General features: G+C 38.4%; 2 protein-coding genes across 3 annotated transcripts; both read right to left on the bottom strand.

The window, feature by feature from the left end:
• Positions 1-518: 518 nt before the first annotated feature.
• LOC143852632 (protein rolling protein) lies at positions 519-10,533 on the bottom strand. 2 transcript variants are annotated; one of them, XM_077362114.1, is made up of 8 exons: positions 10,103-10,533; positions 6,519-6,552; positions 6,113-6,340; positions 4,585-4,674; positions 1,314-1,379; positions 1,135-1,226; positions 959-1,006; positions 519-882 (listed from the first exon to the last, which is right to left on the bottom strand). In XM_077362114.1, the coding sequence occupies exons 1-8, from the start codon at positions 10,441-10,443 to the stop codon at positions 765-767; spliced, it is 1,017 nt and encodes a 338-aa protein (XP_077218229.1). In that variant the 5' UTR covers positions 10,444-10,533; the 3' UTR covers positions 519-764. The 2 variants fall into 2 exon arrangements, with proteins under 2 accessions (XP_077218229.1, XP_077218230.1); XM_077362115.1 differs by lacking the exon at positions 10,103-10,533 and adding an exon at positions 8,294-8,682.
• A 4,594-nt stretch (positions 10,534-15,127) lies between these two features.
• Positions 15,128-16,019, bottom strand: LOC143853170 (uncharacterized). Its single transcript, XM_077362903.1, has 3 exons — positions 15,871-16,019; positions 15,256-15,767; positions 15,128-15,168 (listed from the first exon to the last, which is right to left on the bottom strand). Exons 1-3 carry the CDS (start codon positions 16,017-16,019, stop codon positions 15,128-15,130), a joined length of 702 nt encoding a protein of 233 aa, XP_077219018.1.
• Positions 16,020-17,419: the final 1,400 nt, after the last annotated feature.

Below are 17,419 nucleotides of genomic sequence, written 5' to 3'. Positions count from 1 at the left end.
ATAAGAAGTATTTTGTGCACAAACGATTTTGAAAAGAAATTGGATACAAAGAAAGTAAAACAAATGAAATCAGATATGCATCTCTCCATGTCCATGAATTCAATGTAACATCGAGATATTTCAGTTCAATTACAATTAAAGTAAATCTTCCACTCTCAGAAGGTTTCAACTGACAATAAATACCACTAATACCAACTAACCATGCATTTTCAGTGAGCAAAACTGAGCCAAAGATATCGTAGGTCAGACTGGTCTGATCGTTTGACTGGCACTTGCTAAATGGACGATTGAATGTTAAAAAAAGAAGGAAACAATCCATATTCTTGGGCATATTGATTGGATGATAAGGATCATCTTATCCTTGCAGATCTCAATGAATGCCCAAGATAGACATCATTGATATACCGTTTCCTCTTTTCTTCTTGCAAGATAGGCATCTCTTATTTTTGGACAAAAAGAATGATCCCAACCTAACATTGGGCTACTGCATTGGTTCAATGGAGATAAGTAACGAAAAATCAGAAGTAACACCATCAATCTGATAAATATGAAAGCCACATTTCGGCTTTTGTTCTCATGCATGGATGAGTATAGGCATATACAAATATCAGTACTGATATGAATGGCTGCCAAAATTTTACAAGTTCACCAAGGAAATAAACTATAACTTAACGAAGGAGGCTGGTGAAAGTACACACAAGCACTCATTAAATTATCAAAATAAATACAGTGGGAGCTTCAATAACAGAAACCAAATCAGGACACTAATGCGACCTTATATATGCATGGGGGAACAATCTAGAGAAAACCAATTGCTTCGCTTTAAAGATCAAAGAGTATAAGCCATAACAGGGGATGTGAATCAACGCCATGCAGAAATACCTGAAAATGGGTAGATGTTAGAATTTCTAAATGCAAAAGATGAAGCGGAACCAATAATAAGTAGAACTTATATTACCATACGGGTGCCCATGGGGTCGAGAGCTCAAGAAACGGGTAAGGCCACCTATGAGAAGCATTGGCAAGAAACATTTCATTAACTCAAAAGTAAAAGAACAGAATTCTGAGACAGTTCCAGACTGTGTAAGAATAGACAAAGAATTCACTAGACTGTGTAAGAATATAAGTGATTACCATGAAAAACCACATGCATGAAGAACCCATTGGAAAGTGACATAGAGACAGCTCCAGAGCACAAAATACGCCATCCGGAACCACGGGAATGGCTGAACCAGGCACTGAATTTAGACTTGATTCTCTTTCAGAATAGCGGAAAGCAAATATGATCTGATTGTTTATAGGGCGATCCTTACCAAGCTGTTGAGACTGGTGTCGAGAAGAAGAAACAATGCGTTGAGAGAATGCATGCACCCCATTAACTGCCACGCATAGATCAGCACTACATAAAAGGATGTCAAGTAAACTAGAAGGTATGGAGTATTTAATAACTAATCAATTAAACGTAAGTTGAGAAGAATGAAAATAGAATTGATTGCAAGCTTGATAAAATTATCATTTCCAATTAAACATTTGCTTACTTTGAGTAATTTAGAGGTTAGTTTCATATGACGCTTTCTCTTAGATAATACTATGATTTTATGTCACTGATGTCATCCATCAAAGTTAAATGTACACGAATGTTCCAGATTGTAACGATTTGATAGGAAAGTTAAATAATTGAAGGCCAGTTTAGTTCCCATGCGATTAATTTAAATATGAAAGGACTTTTGCTCCAGTTCCAATGATGACCGGCATCAAATGTGTATCAGTCTAGCTGTATAGTGAGCAGAGAGATTCAAAAGATTATTGTGGTTTGTCAAAGACAACAGATCGTCTAAATAAAGCTCCAAGGTCTTAGTTTGTGAAGATCAATGAAAACTACAACTTCTCGGAGTTGAATAATCCAGCATCTGATCGACATCTTTGTCTTTAATGATCAGATCAAAGAACATACATCCTTCTCATCTTTGCAGATGACAAGGTGATAGGAGGACATGACTGGCTCTCTTGGCAATCTAAACTCTGAAGGCATGTCCCAAGGACTAGATTGGTATTCTCTTGACATGAATATTCATGAATAATCTCTAGATTTATTACCTTAAGAACTCTTCTTGGAAATCCATTTTAATTCCTTTTCAAGCAAAAGGTCAACGGTTGGCTCACATGATGTTACAAAATACCAATTCCAAAAAATATCGACAAGCAGTTGGTAGTCTAGTTGTGCTAGCGGGTCAGTGATAACTTCTCTTTTGAAATTAGTAACGTCCCACCATAACAAGTCAGTGATCTCTTATTCTAGTTGTGTCAGTTACAGCTTGAATTCCTAAACACGTAAAATGCAAAATAATAAGTTGATAGTGGGGATACGAAGCATCACACCACAGCTTTCACTGCAAAGTGCAGTCAACATTTGTACCAATTATTTGTTCCCTGGCGATATAAACATATATAAATTCCCATTCTCCAATGCTTGAAGAAAAACAGGAAAAGCATGTAAACTTGGGATCCTGTTCATCATTGAGAAAATAAATGAAGGGATGATTAACCATATAAAGATCAAGTAGACGGTTTTACCAGACCAAGCATTGAAAAAGCTTTCTAGTTCCGAATCATACTGGTTTCTTTTTTTCTTTTCTTTTTTTTAATCATACTGGTTTCTCTTGAAAAAAATCAAATAGGTACAGTATACTATCCTTAATGTCTATTTTGATGACATAATAGTTGGTTGTGTGCTCCCTCGGCTAAGGGACATCTTTACCTCCATCATTTTTCACCCCTGCTGGAAGTTAGCCTGCGCAAGGGGCATGGCTTGCATTCGCACCTTTGCCAGATAAAACACTGACTACCCTCAGCTATAGGGAGACCTTTTTGTTTTTGAAAATCGGGCTATGGGGAGACCTTATGCTGCCAACCTTACTGGCACTCTCTCAAAAACCACCATTTCAGCAATGTGGCTGCACCTACTTTGGTCCATCTGCAGCATTAACTAAAGCCGTCTAACTTCGTTGAGCGGCAATAGAATTCATTAAAAAAGACCGAGATGGTCAAATACAAAGAAACAAAGGAAAGAAAAGGAAACAGCAGAAAAGGAAAGAAAACAACAGTGATTCAAGGAGGCCAAAAATTGAAAATTTCGAAAACTTCCTTTTCAACCCCTTCTCTAGCAAGCCTGTCAGTCACCCCATTTGCAGAGCGACGCGCACGCTGGTATTCTATTGGAGAGGCCCCCACCTAGTCTTGAATTTATTCAAATAACCTAGTGAATCTCCAAAGACAAGGGTGGAGGCCTTTTAGCCAACAGATCACATTTAGAGAATCCCCTTCAACAATTACTTTATCAAGGCTATTTTTATCAAGCAATTTAAAGCCTGTGTGCACCGCCCGAACCTCAGCTTTATCAAGGCTATTCAACAACTACATCCATCTATCAATTGTGAGTATTTACTGTGCAAGGGACTTGATGGATATGATGAGGCAAATAAAGAACCGGCCCCAAAAGACATGTTTATGACTCCAACTAAAGTCCAAGTTGAACATGATTAATGGTCATCACCAACCACCAGCACCCATAATTAAATGGAAAAAGGCACACGTGAGTCGGACATTCTTTTACAACGACATGATGTAACCAACTAATGAAAACTGTGACTCGACACCAAATTCCAACATTTTGAAGATTTGAGTGTTGATTCCAAGTCCTCTCCCTTGGGAATTTGTAATCTCAGGAAAATAAATTAAATCAAATATTCTTTGGCCAAAAGCATTTTACCCTTGCAACTGGCAGCCTCTCTCTCTCTCTCTCTCTCTCTCTCTCTCTCTCTCTCTCTCTCTCTCTCTCTCTCTCTCTCTCACACACACACACACACACACGCGCGCGCGCGCGCGCGCCTTCCGTTCGCCTTTCCACACTCCTTACACACAACCTTAGCTTTCAAATACTAGAAAATGGAGCTGGTGGCCTCTTCATTGATCAACTGAAAGCATGACTCAGAACCAACTTCAAAATCAAAACCATGGAGAATGTGCTACTGATCTAATACAAGTATGGTCCAATTAAGGAAATACATGCATCATTCAAAAAAAAAAAGGATATGCATGAATATTTCAGATCAAGTATCAACAACATGAATCAAAAGACCCACCCCCCCCCCAAAAAAAAAAAAAAAAAAAAACACATGAATCAAAAGATGAATAAGAGATACTAATAATTAGAGGCAAGTTCTTGGTAGCATGCTTTCTATACCCCATAGCATATGGGTATATCACAGGCAGTTGGGTAGCGACTATGAGTCAATTTGTGCAACCACTTTCAGTATGACACCATGAACACATTTCTAGATACCTTCGCCACATAACGTGGTGCTACTCTACATGATCATTCAACATAAATGGCACCATGTTATCCGGAATAAGTAACAAAAGTGACAAGAAAGAACAATATTTTCATTATTGATTATATGAGAAGTGGATGAATGCTGAAAAACTTTTCATTTTTGACACTTGCATAGCTCTGAACAAAGTAAATTATCCTTATTATGAAGTACTTAAACTTCAGAAAGGCCACAGAGTGAATTGAAGTCTCACCAGATTCAGGCTGAAGTGTTCATTTGACAGAAATGGAACTATAAGGCCCCAGAAAACAATGTCTGTCAGCATCACAGCACCTGCACAAGTCTTCAAATGAACGAAGTAAATTTCAGTATCTCAAGTTTGATCATGAACCACAACCTTAGTTGTCAATTCTGTTTTGTTCTTCATTTCATTTTGGTCAGTGGACCGGATGTTTCGGTGTTTTGGCGCTTTTTGCGTTTCGTTTAGGAAAAGAAGCTATGACCGGAGAATTTTTTAATAGTTAAAATAAAAAAATCTAAAAAAAATATGAAATTATGCTAGAAAAAATACAAGAAACCATTATATGAACCAAATTTAACAAAAAAAAAAACATTTTTATTACTTAAAACATTAAATTTAACAAAAAACACATTCTACATTAAAATATAGTATAGAATATAGATACAACTAAGGTATATTGGGTACCTCTTTCGAATGTGTGTGTGTGTTGTGTGTGTGTGTGCGCGCGAAGAAAGAGCTCCTCTACTTCCAGGACTCCCTTTGGATGTTGAAAATAGTCCAGCTTCTTCACTCTTCCACCATCCATGCGTGAGGTTAGGAAGATTGGCTGCAATCAGAGCAGTACCACCCACCCTATCCTACCATCTATAGGCGGACGTGCATCCTACAGCCGCCCGTACAGGAACTGCTGTGATCTTGAATAGGGATCCTACAGCAATAGATAGAATCCCCATAAAAATACCACTAGATCGAGCACAAGTGATATCGTATCCGGTCAAAATCATGGCTAATTGATCGAAAGGGGTATCTCCAATACTTTAGAAGCCTTTGGATGTTGAAAATACCCTTTGAGATGAGTAGAGATGAGTAGCAAGAATTCAGTGGAAGAAGTGAGATAAGTATAACTAGAAGACATTGAGAGAGAAAAGTTGTGTTGTAGAAAAAGTGAAAAAATGAAAGCTCGGACGGTAAAAAACAGTAAAAAAATAAGGGTAAAACAATAAAAAACAAAATTATTTCCATTTGGTGGCATTTCCATAATTTTTTCAAAATAAATATTTTGTTCCAGTCGAAACATGGCGAAATGGACCGGAATAGGCCGTAAGACAGTGGAACAGATTGAAATGGACTAGAACAGGACGAAATTTTGGCCAAAGTGAAAAACTGGGGTTTCTGTTCCGTTTTCCGGACCGGAAAAAAACAATACATCTGTTCCAGACGGAACGAAACGGAACTCACAACAAAGACCACAACAATATCTTCCACAAAGAACGCCCAACAAATAAATAAGCAAATATCTCAAGTGGTCGCAGAGCATGCACAATTGATGAAGCCAATCATGAACTTTGAAGGAATGGTCTAACAAGAAATCAAATAAAATCGAAACAAATAGAATGGAAAGCAACTTGTAACGTTATAGGGACAATGGAATGAAAACAGTACTGATGTCACGCTAGTTTTGTGATTGTGCATGCCCTATTGTTAGTGGAGTACTTAGTTAAGGTAAAGTAACCTCAGTTCGTAGTTTAGACTGACTAACCTGATACACTGTTTGCATCATATATCCCCAAAATCCAGCTCTTCTTTCAATCTCCTCCTTCTCATGATGGCTTTGCAATTTGATGGTACTACTGATTTTATTTGTGTTGTAAGTTATGGTAGTAGTACTTTCATCTAAATCTGTATTCAGGAGTTCACCCGTTTCCGCATTTTCGAAAGGATATTTCGAATACATCCAGCATCCATGAGCAGATATCACGGTGCCAAGCTGCAAATAGAGATGATATATGTTAAGTTGAAAAGGCTTGAGAAATCAATTCAGCTTGATTTATTTCACTTCATAAAAATACAAGCCTCGCAGTTATGTTTTAGCAAGTCTTATAATATACATGACACTATCATGAAGGTACTAACTAGTACAAAACAAAAGAGTGAAGAGCACATACCGCGAAATAGACAACGACTAGTGTAAAGGTCCACCTGTAGATCAGTTTATCATTAGAATGGGAGTTAAGACTTTTAGCTGCTAACTGAAAAGATCTTATGTATACAGTGTGCAACTTTGAATCACGATCCATTATACAGAATGAAAAAGGAGGAGGATATAATCCATTAAGGTAACATTTCAACAAATGATGAAATGATCAGGTTGCTCAGAAGAATTGAAACGTTGCTCGAAATCGAAAGAAACGCAATCTCTGCACACGATTGGTGCGACATAAATGATCCTTTTCATTTGTAACCAAAGAATTCTGCTCACAGGCCAAAAACTCTTTCTCCAGGAAAAAAAAAGATGCCTGGTAGGATGAAATTTGTACAAAGCAAAAGAGGCATGCAAACTAGTACCAAGACTGATCAACTATACAGAACAAACTTTTCTATAGAGAAGAAATATTTAACAGCATAAATAATAAAAGCATCTAATCCATGTCACGAATGATAATTCCAAGAAATGCACAAATAAAATGCAATATGTAGCATTAACTAGAAGAGATACTGATTAACAATCAATTTAGGATTTTTTTCTGTACACTGCTTGCCTTGTGTACAATCGAAGTTGAACTGATGGTAGAGGTTGTCTCTGGTCAGTCGTAATGAACCAAGATGTGTTAGTGACACATCACCATTTGTATAATGTGGTTGTACACAAGGTTTAAAATTTCGGTTTCGGTACCGGTTTCGGACCTTGAAATTTTAAAATTTTGAAATCTCGACCGAAATTTCGACTGACCAGAGACAACCTCTACCATCAGTCGAAATTTCGACCGAAATTTCGAAATTTAAAAATTTTGAAATCTCAGTCGAAATTTCGGTGAAATATTAAAAAAAAACAGATTTTTTGGGGAAAATTTCGGAAAAACCGAAATTTCGGCTGAAATAAATGACCGTTTCGGTTTTGGGTGATTTCGGTGTCGGTCGGATTTCGGTCGAAATTTAAAACCATTGTTGTACAGATGGATGATCCCAACTGCCCATATGCTGGGTGCTTCAATGGATGGCATACAGTAAAAAAATCTCTATCACAATATACAAAGAACATGTTACTCAACTCAACTCAACTAAGCCTTTGTCCCAAACTAGTTGGGGTCGGCTAATGAATCCTTTAGAAAATTTTCATGAAGAAGGTGAAAGGATCTACCCGGCTCAAATTGACTAAGTCTAATCCTGACACTAGTTGGGTTCGTCTACATAGATCATTTTCTTACATTCTATCATATCCAAGGTCATGTACTCTGTTATGTTCCTAGCCCTCGAGTCTTTCCTCATTGTTTCTACCCAAGTTGTTTTCGGTCCACCCCTACCTCTTTTTACTCCATCAACTTGGCACGAGTCACTTCTTCTCACTGGAGCATCCAAAGGCTTACGTTGGATATATCCAAACCATCTTAAGCGGTGCTCTCTCAACTTCTCCTCAATTGGTGCACAAACAGCATGTTAAATAACATAAATTTCCCTTCCCATATACATAACTTCAATAAGCGAAACCCAACACATTCTAACTAAATTGAAACAACCAAAACACTAAGGTCCTGAAATTCTGAAACAAGAACGTTAAGTCCCATTTCGTAGGAAGGAGATAAGTTCACCACTTTTAGAGAAACAAAAGCCCATCCCTAAACCAATTCAATCTCTCTCGTCAAACAAAACAACAATAAATAAAAAAATCAAAATTATGCAATTATATCCAATTCCAGAACCAGATTGTGAAAATTGATCTTACTGAGTGTAGAAATAGAAGGCGAAGGCTCCATGATCAGCGATCAACTGTAAAAGCATCCAAGACATGAGAAAGAACACGAACGCTCTATAGACCAGAAGCCAAACGGGATGGAGCCTTCTCCAGCATGGAATCCAAAGATCTATGGCGTTTAAAGGAGCCCTCTTTACTTTGAAAATCAGAATTATGGCCACAATCGCCGGGAGAAGGAAGAACAGAGCACAAACAGGCACTTGCCATCGTAGCCAATACCCCAATCCTTCGTCCCCGGAGTTTGACATTCTGACAAATGACAGAAACCCTAGAAATTCATGGAGGAAAACAGACAAAGGAAAAACGCTAAGTTGCAGACATGTTTTTGGAGAGAAAGGGACAAAAGGGAGGTTTGACTTTTTAGCCTCGTTGCAGATAGTTCTTGGACGGACGAGGACGACTGCCGGGAAGTGAAATACCAGAAAACTCCCTAATATTTAATGAAATCACGAAAATAGTCCCCTTCTAGAAGGACAGGTAATGCGACTCTTTACCAACTGAGCTAGAGCGGCTCAACCCATGATCCCATCTTAACAACTAATATAATGAGCATTTTTTGAAGCTGAATGTGTTCCTATTAGGGGTGAACATGGTTCGGTTCGGTTCGGTTTTGGGGCATGCCCAGAACCGAACCATATATAATCGGTTCCCTAAAATTAAAACCAGAACCGAACCATATAAGTTTGGAACCAAACCGAACCATAACCATATATAATCGGTTCGGTTCGGTTATGGGTTTCACCCAACCAAATTATAAAAAGCTAAACAGGTATATATGGACTACAAACGGGCCCTATCAAATTATATGTGAGCAGGTATATATGGACTACAAACAGGTATATATATACATGCATATCAAAGTTTTGGGCAATTCCTAATATACAGTATTCAATGCATATCAAAGTTGGGATAACATTTATACATGGACTACAAATAGGCCCTATCAAATTATATATGAAGTTATGAACTACAAATTTGGGCAATTCCTAATATCCATTATCAATCCATTATCAAATTTGGGATAACATTTATATATGGACTATAAACAGACCCTAATATCCATTATCCAATGCAAAAAATCAAATTAAACCAATTCCTCAAGTAAGTAGGGTCGGTTCTTGGTTCCGGGATCCCATACCCAGAACCGAACCGAATATCTACCGGTTCCAAATTTTCCGAACTGGAACCGAACCGAACCGAACTGAACCAAACCAAATGTGCCGGTTCGGTTCGGTTCCTCAGTTCGAATCGGAACCATGTCCACCCCTAGTTCCTATGCTTAAAATCGGGCATTTCATCGACCATAGCCTAAAGTCACACTCCTTGAATGATCATAACCATCCAATTAATAGCCCCCAGATTGTCCAATGGGTACGTGGCATCTCCATAGTGGGGCCTAGTGGATGAACGATCATCGTGCTAATGTCAAGTAGGTTGGCCGATGAACAAAGTGCCAAATCAAAATTTTACATTTAATCTTGTCGATAGGATCATATGAGATCACATGTGAATTCAAACATCTTGCATTCTAAAATCTTCATATGCAAAATTAAGAGAGAGCCATGAACTAATTAGTCTAATTAAGAAAAGGGGAGAGGCGCCCATATTGGCCGATGAACAAAGTGCCAAATCAAAATTTTACATTGAATCTTGTCGATAGGATCATATGAGATCACATGTGAATTCAAACATCTAGCATTCTAAAATCTTCATATGCAAAATTAAGAGAGAACCATGAACTAATTAGTCTAATTAAGAAAAGGGGAGAGGCGCCCATACTCGGTATAGTACACATATATGTCCGAAGAATAACATCGAATGTCCAAAGCAAGAATCACACCCATGATGGTGGCAGAGACCGCTCGAGTGAGAAGTAGCCATAAAGGGTGGACCCCCCTCCAGCAACTGGTCCATAGTTGGGTGGAGCTCACATGGCCGGACCGTGCAAGACCGGCGAACTCAAATTCACCGGATCGAGCGAGCAATAAGCTCTCGTACTTGCTCTCATTGTCACATTTTCCGGCACCCTCCCTCTTATATAGTGTCCAGAGGGCACCAAAGATTGCCCCGGCAACAATGGCAAAGCAGATGGCATCGTACCAGTGCAAAATTAACGCCATGGTGCCCGATTACCAGATAATTAGGGTCTACAGATTGAGATGGTGAGCCGGTGTAAGCTTTTGTATGTGTGGACTTATTTGTTAATGGAGTGGGGAGGAATGAGAATTGTAGGTGTTAGGTAGAGTGGGACTAGTAGTTTTGACAGTTTGGTGCTTTTCATCTCGTTGGGTGCTATAAGTGAGGTCTAGGAATTTGGTTTGGTAGAGTTATGGTATTTCTTCGTTGTTTGGGGATATAACAAAACAATGAATAGAGGTAATCCTAGGGTTGCAAAAGTAAGTATTTTGCACAGGCGTACTTGCAATTGGACCGACAAATCTGGTGGGGCCCGCCATGATGGGGCATTATCCAAATAATTAGAGTCCGACATGGCGAGACTAGGCAAACATTCATTCGTTGAGTCAATAATAACAATCACCTTTCGGTCCAACACAAGCAATGCAGGTGTAATCAGGGCCGTTAATCCTGTATAGGGACGTTATGTGACTCACATGGTCCTGGTCGCATGCCTAAATCACATATCATATAACGAATATAAAGTTTAGCTTATGTTGAAGAATCCCTAAATGAGGCCAAGATCAAGGGGTCTCATCACATCCTATTGGAATTTTGTTTTTCTAGTTTTTATATGGTACATGCAGGCGCACTCGTGCAGCCCAAAAAGGAATCGGGACCTACATGATTAGATTTTCTAAACCATTTATTTCTTTGGGCCCATAACAGATAGGTGTGCCCCAAAATGGGAGCCCTAGGATTGTCCTAACCCCTTAATTTGTGACCCCCATTTTTGGGGAGCACCGTGATGAAGACTCCTCAAATTATACAACAGCCCTCATTTTCAGGCACAGCATATCTACGATGGTTCCCAAAATGAAAGGTTAATATGATCTAGGCCTTGCTGCCCCTTTCAAACTCTTATCTTTTTACCATTTTTTTATTTTATTTTATTTATAAAATATTTGGGCTGGTTGTTGTCAAGATGGCAGAAACTAAAGTATCTATTAAATGCATTAAATCATTGATCTGTTGATGTGATCGTGAAACGTTGTTTATTTTATTGCCCTCGGATCTCGATCCCTTGAGGGTTAGATGGAGAGAATCCAATTTTCTCTTTCTTTTTTGGGAAAAATACACTTAGGGCCTGTTCAGTTGCGTGCAGGAAACAGAAAGGAAAAGGAAATGACATGACATAAGGAAACAGAAAAGAAAAGAAACTGCTAAGAAAGTAGTAAGAGTGCGCATTCAGTTGCCAGGAAACGGAAAAGAAACAGTAAAGAAACAATAGGAATGTGCATTCAGTTGCCAGAGAAACGGAAAAGAAACATCACAGAATATATTTTTTACCACATATTAAGCAAGTTATGCTCCCTAAGCCTATCAAATAGTCCACTAATACAAAAAAATACTCAAAAAAACTTAAGAAGCAGATTTTAAAAGCAATATAATGGAACCAACAAGAAAGAGGGAAACCCATGGTAATACCCTCTGTGGCACCACCTCTGCCCTTTCATTTCGCAACTCCTCTACATCTTCAACCCTTTCGCTGCTCCGATACCTGGCTCTCTCCAAATATGCGTCTAGCTGTAACTGAGCCTCCGCCAACGTCCCAAATGAGCGGTAGCATGCTATGCTAAATTTGTCAACTTGCTCATGGCACTCTGGCCAAGTGTAGTAAATCCCATGCCTCCTGCCATTAAAGACAGCATAGTACTTCTGCTTTCCCATACTCACCTAACAAAAAGACAACATATTTTCGATGAAAAGATATCAAAGCATCATCCAAATGTCAAAATAGAAAATATGCATCGTCTGCCATTAACCGCCATCCAAATGTCAAAGATCCCATACAGATAAAAACAACTACCGCCATAACTACTAACATCCAAAATAAAAGCTACTACCATAGCTACCAACATCCAAAATAAATAACCACCATCCAAAATAAAACAAAGACTGTAAAGTTCATATAACAGTAACTACCACCATAACTATCACCCAAAAAGTGTCATAAAAACATTGTTCATATAACAGTAACTACCACCATAACCACCCTCAATCATCCATCTATTGCCTGATGAAACGAGTCATCTTCCTTCGGATGTACGACCTCCTCTCATCCTCCTCGTACATGATGAAAAGATGCGCCTGAGATGGATTTATTGTGAGGTACTCCGCGATCCTCAACAAGATATCCTGCGAAAAACCCCCAACCCCTCTAACAGCTTCGCGAAGCTGTGCAAGGTAAGCAGGGGCACGATCACCTGTGAGGGCATCGGCAACTTTGTCCATGCTTGTTGAAAGACGCGACATACTATCCAAATGTGCCCCACTCTGGCAGGTCCTCTGTCGTCTGGTACCATCCCGTCTTAAGGGAGATGTCTCACTACCACCATTAGTAGGATCTGCTTCTGGAGATGGTGGGTGGTGAGACATGGGGGTATGGTCATCTGCAAAGTCATCCCCAATGTCATCAAGACTGACTGGCTGCGAACTTGCTATGCTTGGATTCTCACGCGTCCTAGACCCGGCCCCTTTCGCGAACTCATCTCCAAAGATTTTGCACATATCGTCATGCAAAACATAATGGGTAGTGAAGTGTTTCTTATGTTTTGGATGAGCCTGTAAGAAGGAGCATAAAAAATAAGAAGATTTTGGATATGTTATTACTATAAGAAGATTGTATTTTGAGAGGAAGTGTTTCTTACAGCGACGTAGTCATCGTAGACCTCTTTCTCGCAGGTGACCATTTTGGTGTCATTGTCCCAACCAAAACCGCTTCTACTGAGGATGATGCAAACACTCTTGTATGTTTCTTTCATAGTCTTGATGCGGTTTTTTATGTGCTACTTATTGAGTTGGAGGTTGAAAAATGCATTCATTACAGTGGCCGCAGCTATATAAGCATGATCCTTAAAACCATTTGGGATTTTGTACCCCTCTGCGATTTGAACTAGAAGGGTATCTACGAGCACCTTGTCCATTTGGTCATTCCAAATGACATTCTTCCCCCTCTTCTACGAGGTTTGTGGCGCAGTTGTCATTCTGATTCAATATACACATATATGTTCGTTGGAGTCATACATCCATATGTTGAGTTGTATCTTCCTCTGTCTCATTAAAAATAGGATCATCATAATCTTCATTCAAGTCCACTAAATATCTGCCCACTCGATCAATATTAGCCTAAGAATAATGGAATGACAATTTCATCAATGGAATGACAATTTCATAAATGAATGGTACAAAATTCCCCTGTCAATCCCTCTATATTTTACATATGGTTGGTATGTCCTTCGCCATGTCTTATTCATTTTCTTGGAGCAACAACTTCATAGGGAATAGGTGTTGCTGAGACTGTACGGACGGAATTATTTTTGGGGCTTAAAGCCGAATCGACTGGAGTAGAAGAAGGTATACCAATATTTCCATATTAAATAGGATCTTCATAATGTTCATTTGTATCCACTACATTTTTTAGCAATGACAATTTCCACATGAGATAATATTCTAATGGAATGAGAATTTAAAGAATGACAATTTCCAGCTGAGTTAATATTTTACCTCTGGATGGGGATGGGTTCAGAAATAATTCCTCCAACTCTGTACTCTTTAGTTATGTACAAGCTCATAGAATTAAAAAGGCTATTCTCAAAAAGCATCATCACCATACCTAGGTCATCATCATTTCGAATGTCGTATAACAAGATTTGACATGGATCTATGACATATCAACATTTTATAGATAAGGAGATGTCGGTTCCTGTGGTCCCAATTTTTGGGTGAATTAGAGACTGAAATTCTGAAAATTTGATATGGCAATTCACAATTAAACACATCTTCGTCTCGCCAATATATTGCAATGATACTTCATCCTTCAAGTACCCATCAACGTGTAAGATAAAAGAAGCTCTTCTTTTCACCATTTTCACAAACCCTATTGCGATGAGAACCACTATTAAACCTTCTGAATCATTTATTATAAATTATGAACCACCATTTACAATGTTAGAACCACTTTAGAATGTTAGAACCATCAAAAGATACAACATACATCATCCAAAACAACTAGCTACTATCTTCCTTCAAAATTTTAATCCATCACACTAATAACAACAGAGTTACTTGAATAAACACACATTCAACCATCAGAACATAATAAAGTTACTCGAAACAGTAAAAGAGTCATATAACCATGAAAACATAACAAATTTACTCCAACCATATATGAAGTGAAACTATAATCCCCTAGCGTGAATGACGTCTACTGAAATCATTCCACATCTGTGTGGTAAGCGTGTTTCTAATTTCATCTCCTGCTCTTTTGTCATCATCCCTTGATTGAGGAGGATCTCGTGGTATGTCCTCATCTTCCACAGTTTGTAGCAAGAGTTGTCTAGCTAGAAAGTTGTCCACATCTTCTAGTATTGAATCATTAGGCATGAAATGCCGAATATGATTATGGATGCAACAACATGCAAAGAAGATGTCAATCTGCTTCTCGATATTGTACATTGGTTCTTCATTAAGAATATTGAAATGCTTCTTCAAGACGCCAAATGTGCGCTCAATGACATTTCAACAGGACGAGTGTCTATGATTGAACAACTCATTATTAGTCCGTTGACGCCTCCCACTTCACTCACTTACATGGTATACGGTCTTACGATGCGGGGTAATGAAATGTCATAAGAGAGGGTACTCGCCATCGGCGAGGTAAAACTTTCCTACAAATAAAAAAGGATTCTATATCAGCAACTAGTAATAAGTGAGAACTTGTTTACTAGAATGTAACTATGTCATATACAATGTACCTGGAATAAGTGGAATCTTGTCAGCCCTTGTTAATGCATCCGCTAACACTCTTGAGTCGGAAGCCGAACCCTCCCATCCGGCTAGGATATACGTGAATTTTAAGTCAAAGTCACAGGCCGCCAAAATATTTTGAGCTATAAAATGCTTACGACAAAAGTAGGCAGGTTTGTCTTCAATACGTACTTTAGCACGTATGTATGTCCCGTCTATTGTACCGATGCAATCCTTAAAATATGGCATCCACCTTAGATTCCCCTCAATCTGCGATGGTGTCTCACCTGTCGGTGGTTTGATGAAGAAATCTTGCATACCCAAAATTGCCTTTAGTAGTTTGTTGAAATACGTCGAAACAGTTGCCCCTGAACGTCTAGCACATGCTCTAATAGTCCTAACCCTCTGATTATGTGCCACAATATGCAAGAAGATGGCAACTTGCTCCTCCACCTTACAATGGATTGTATCTTGTAGGGTTCCCGCCCGTTTAAATATTTCAACAAATTGACGAAAGCAGCTGACGTTCATCCGTAGCAAGTTATGACAATGTTCATCTGAATCGATGACAAAAGAAATGAATGTACGACGCGTTAAATAATTGGGGAGCTCTGAGAAGATACTTTTCGTAGTACTCTTTCCAAAGTATTAACATAGCAGCAGCACCAGCCATTAGTAGTGCGACTGCTTGCCCAACTAGCTCATTCCTACGCTTTAACTCATCTCTTCGCATAAACTCTTTCTTCCTCCTCCTTGTAGGACGACGGGACATCTTACTCTAAAGAAGAAGTTAATAACTCAATGGAAATGACAACACAATAAAAAACAAGGCATCTTAAACACAATCACAAACAATCACACATCCATAAACCCTCCCTCCATAAAACCATCCATAAACCCCTTCCCTCCATAAAACTCTCCACAAATCACACATCCTTCCATAAACAACCACTCCATAAACCATCCATCCATAACCTATCCCTCCATAAACAACCCCTCAATAAACCATCCATCCATCCATCCAAGCACATCCAAACAACACAACCACATCTACCTTAAATACATTTAACTAAATAGAACTAGAAAAAAAATAACTGTGAGTATTGATTACCTTGGAAATGATGGAACGAATCTTGACAATGAAAATCAAATGAGAGGGTGACCACCTGCAAAAGAAAGGATAGCAAACCCGATTCAAAGCCTAAACAAATAAGATCCTAAAAATTTAGATCCAAGCCATCAGAACATTCACCAACATTCACCATCAAAATTGAAAACAATCAAATATAACATTCACCCTAGATAGTTTTCGATCTGAAAAATCAAATGCAATAAACAAAAATAAATGAAAGGATGAAGGTAAATGATTAGAACAAAGAGAACAGTGAATCTCAAAACAAAGAGGCTACATGTATCATCCCATAAATCCAAAACCTTCTGCCAAAACCCATATCCCAAGAGGAAATGCTACCATAAGCTAGTTCAAAATATAGACAGTTTGAAGCCCCAAAGACTAGAGATCAAAGCACCCAAAATATACTGATCAAAGCCATCCATAAACCATAGATCTGTAAACCTTCCCTCCATAAAACGCTCCACAAATCACACATCCATAAACCCTCCCTCCATAAAACCCTCCATAAACCCTCCCTCCATAAAACCCTCAACAAATCACACATCCATAAACCCTCCCTCCATAAAACCATATATCCATAAACCATGCAAGCACATCTACGTAAATACATTTATTATCTAACATAGATGGAAAGAAGCAAATTAAGTGTGAATATTGATTACTTGAAAAGTGATTGAACGATTCTTAAAAAATAAAATCAAATGAGGACACCAACCACCTAAAAAACAAATCAAAAGGATGACAAAGCGTAAGCATTATCCATTGATTATGTATCAAAGCTAAAAATAAACCCAAACCAAACCAAATCAGAAAATATAGTCAAAATTTAGGGGTTTTAACCGAACCAAAACCCCTAATCCAAACCCGCAAATCCTTACCCTAAAAACGAAAAAAACAGAATCCAAACCCTAAAAAAATAATCAAACAGCAAAAAACCAAGATTAAACAGCAAAAATGCCACAAAAAGTAGGAAAATAGAACAAAGAACATTGATCCATCAACAATACTTGGGTTTAGAAAGTATAGATTAAAGCAAT

This window comes from Tasmannia lanceolata, unplaced genomic scaffold, assembly GCF_043159265.1.
Source record: "Tasmannia lanceolata isolate RefF3 unplaced genomic scaffold, GAP_Taslan_0.1 ptg000019l, whole genome shotgun sequence".
Classification (NCBI taxonomy): domain Eukaryota; kingdom Viridiplantae; phylum Streptophyta; class Magnoliopsida; order Canellales; family Winteraceae; genus Tasmannia; species Tasmannia lanceolata.
Note: the sequence above shows the minus strand (reverse complement) of the source record. Positions and strands in the feature narration are given on the sequence as shown.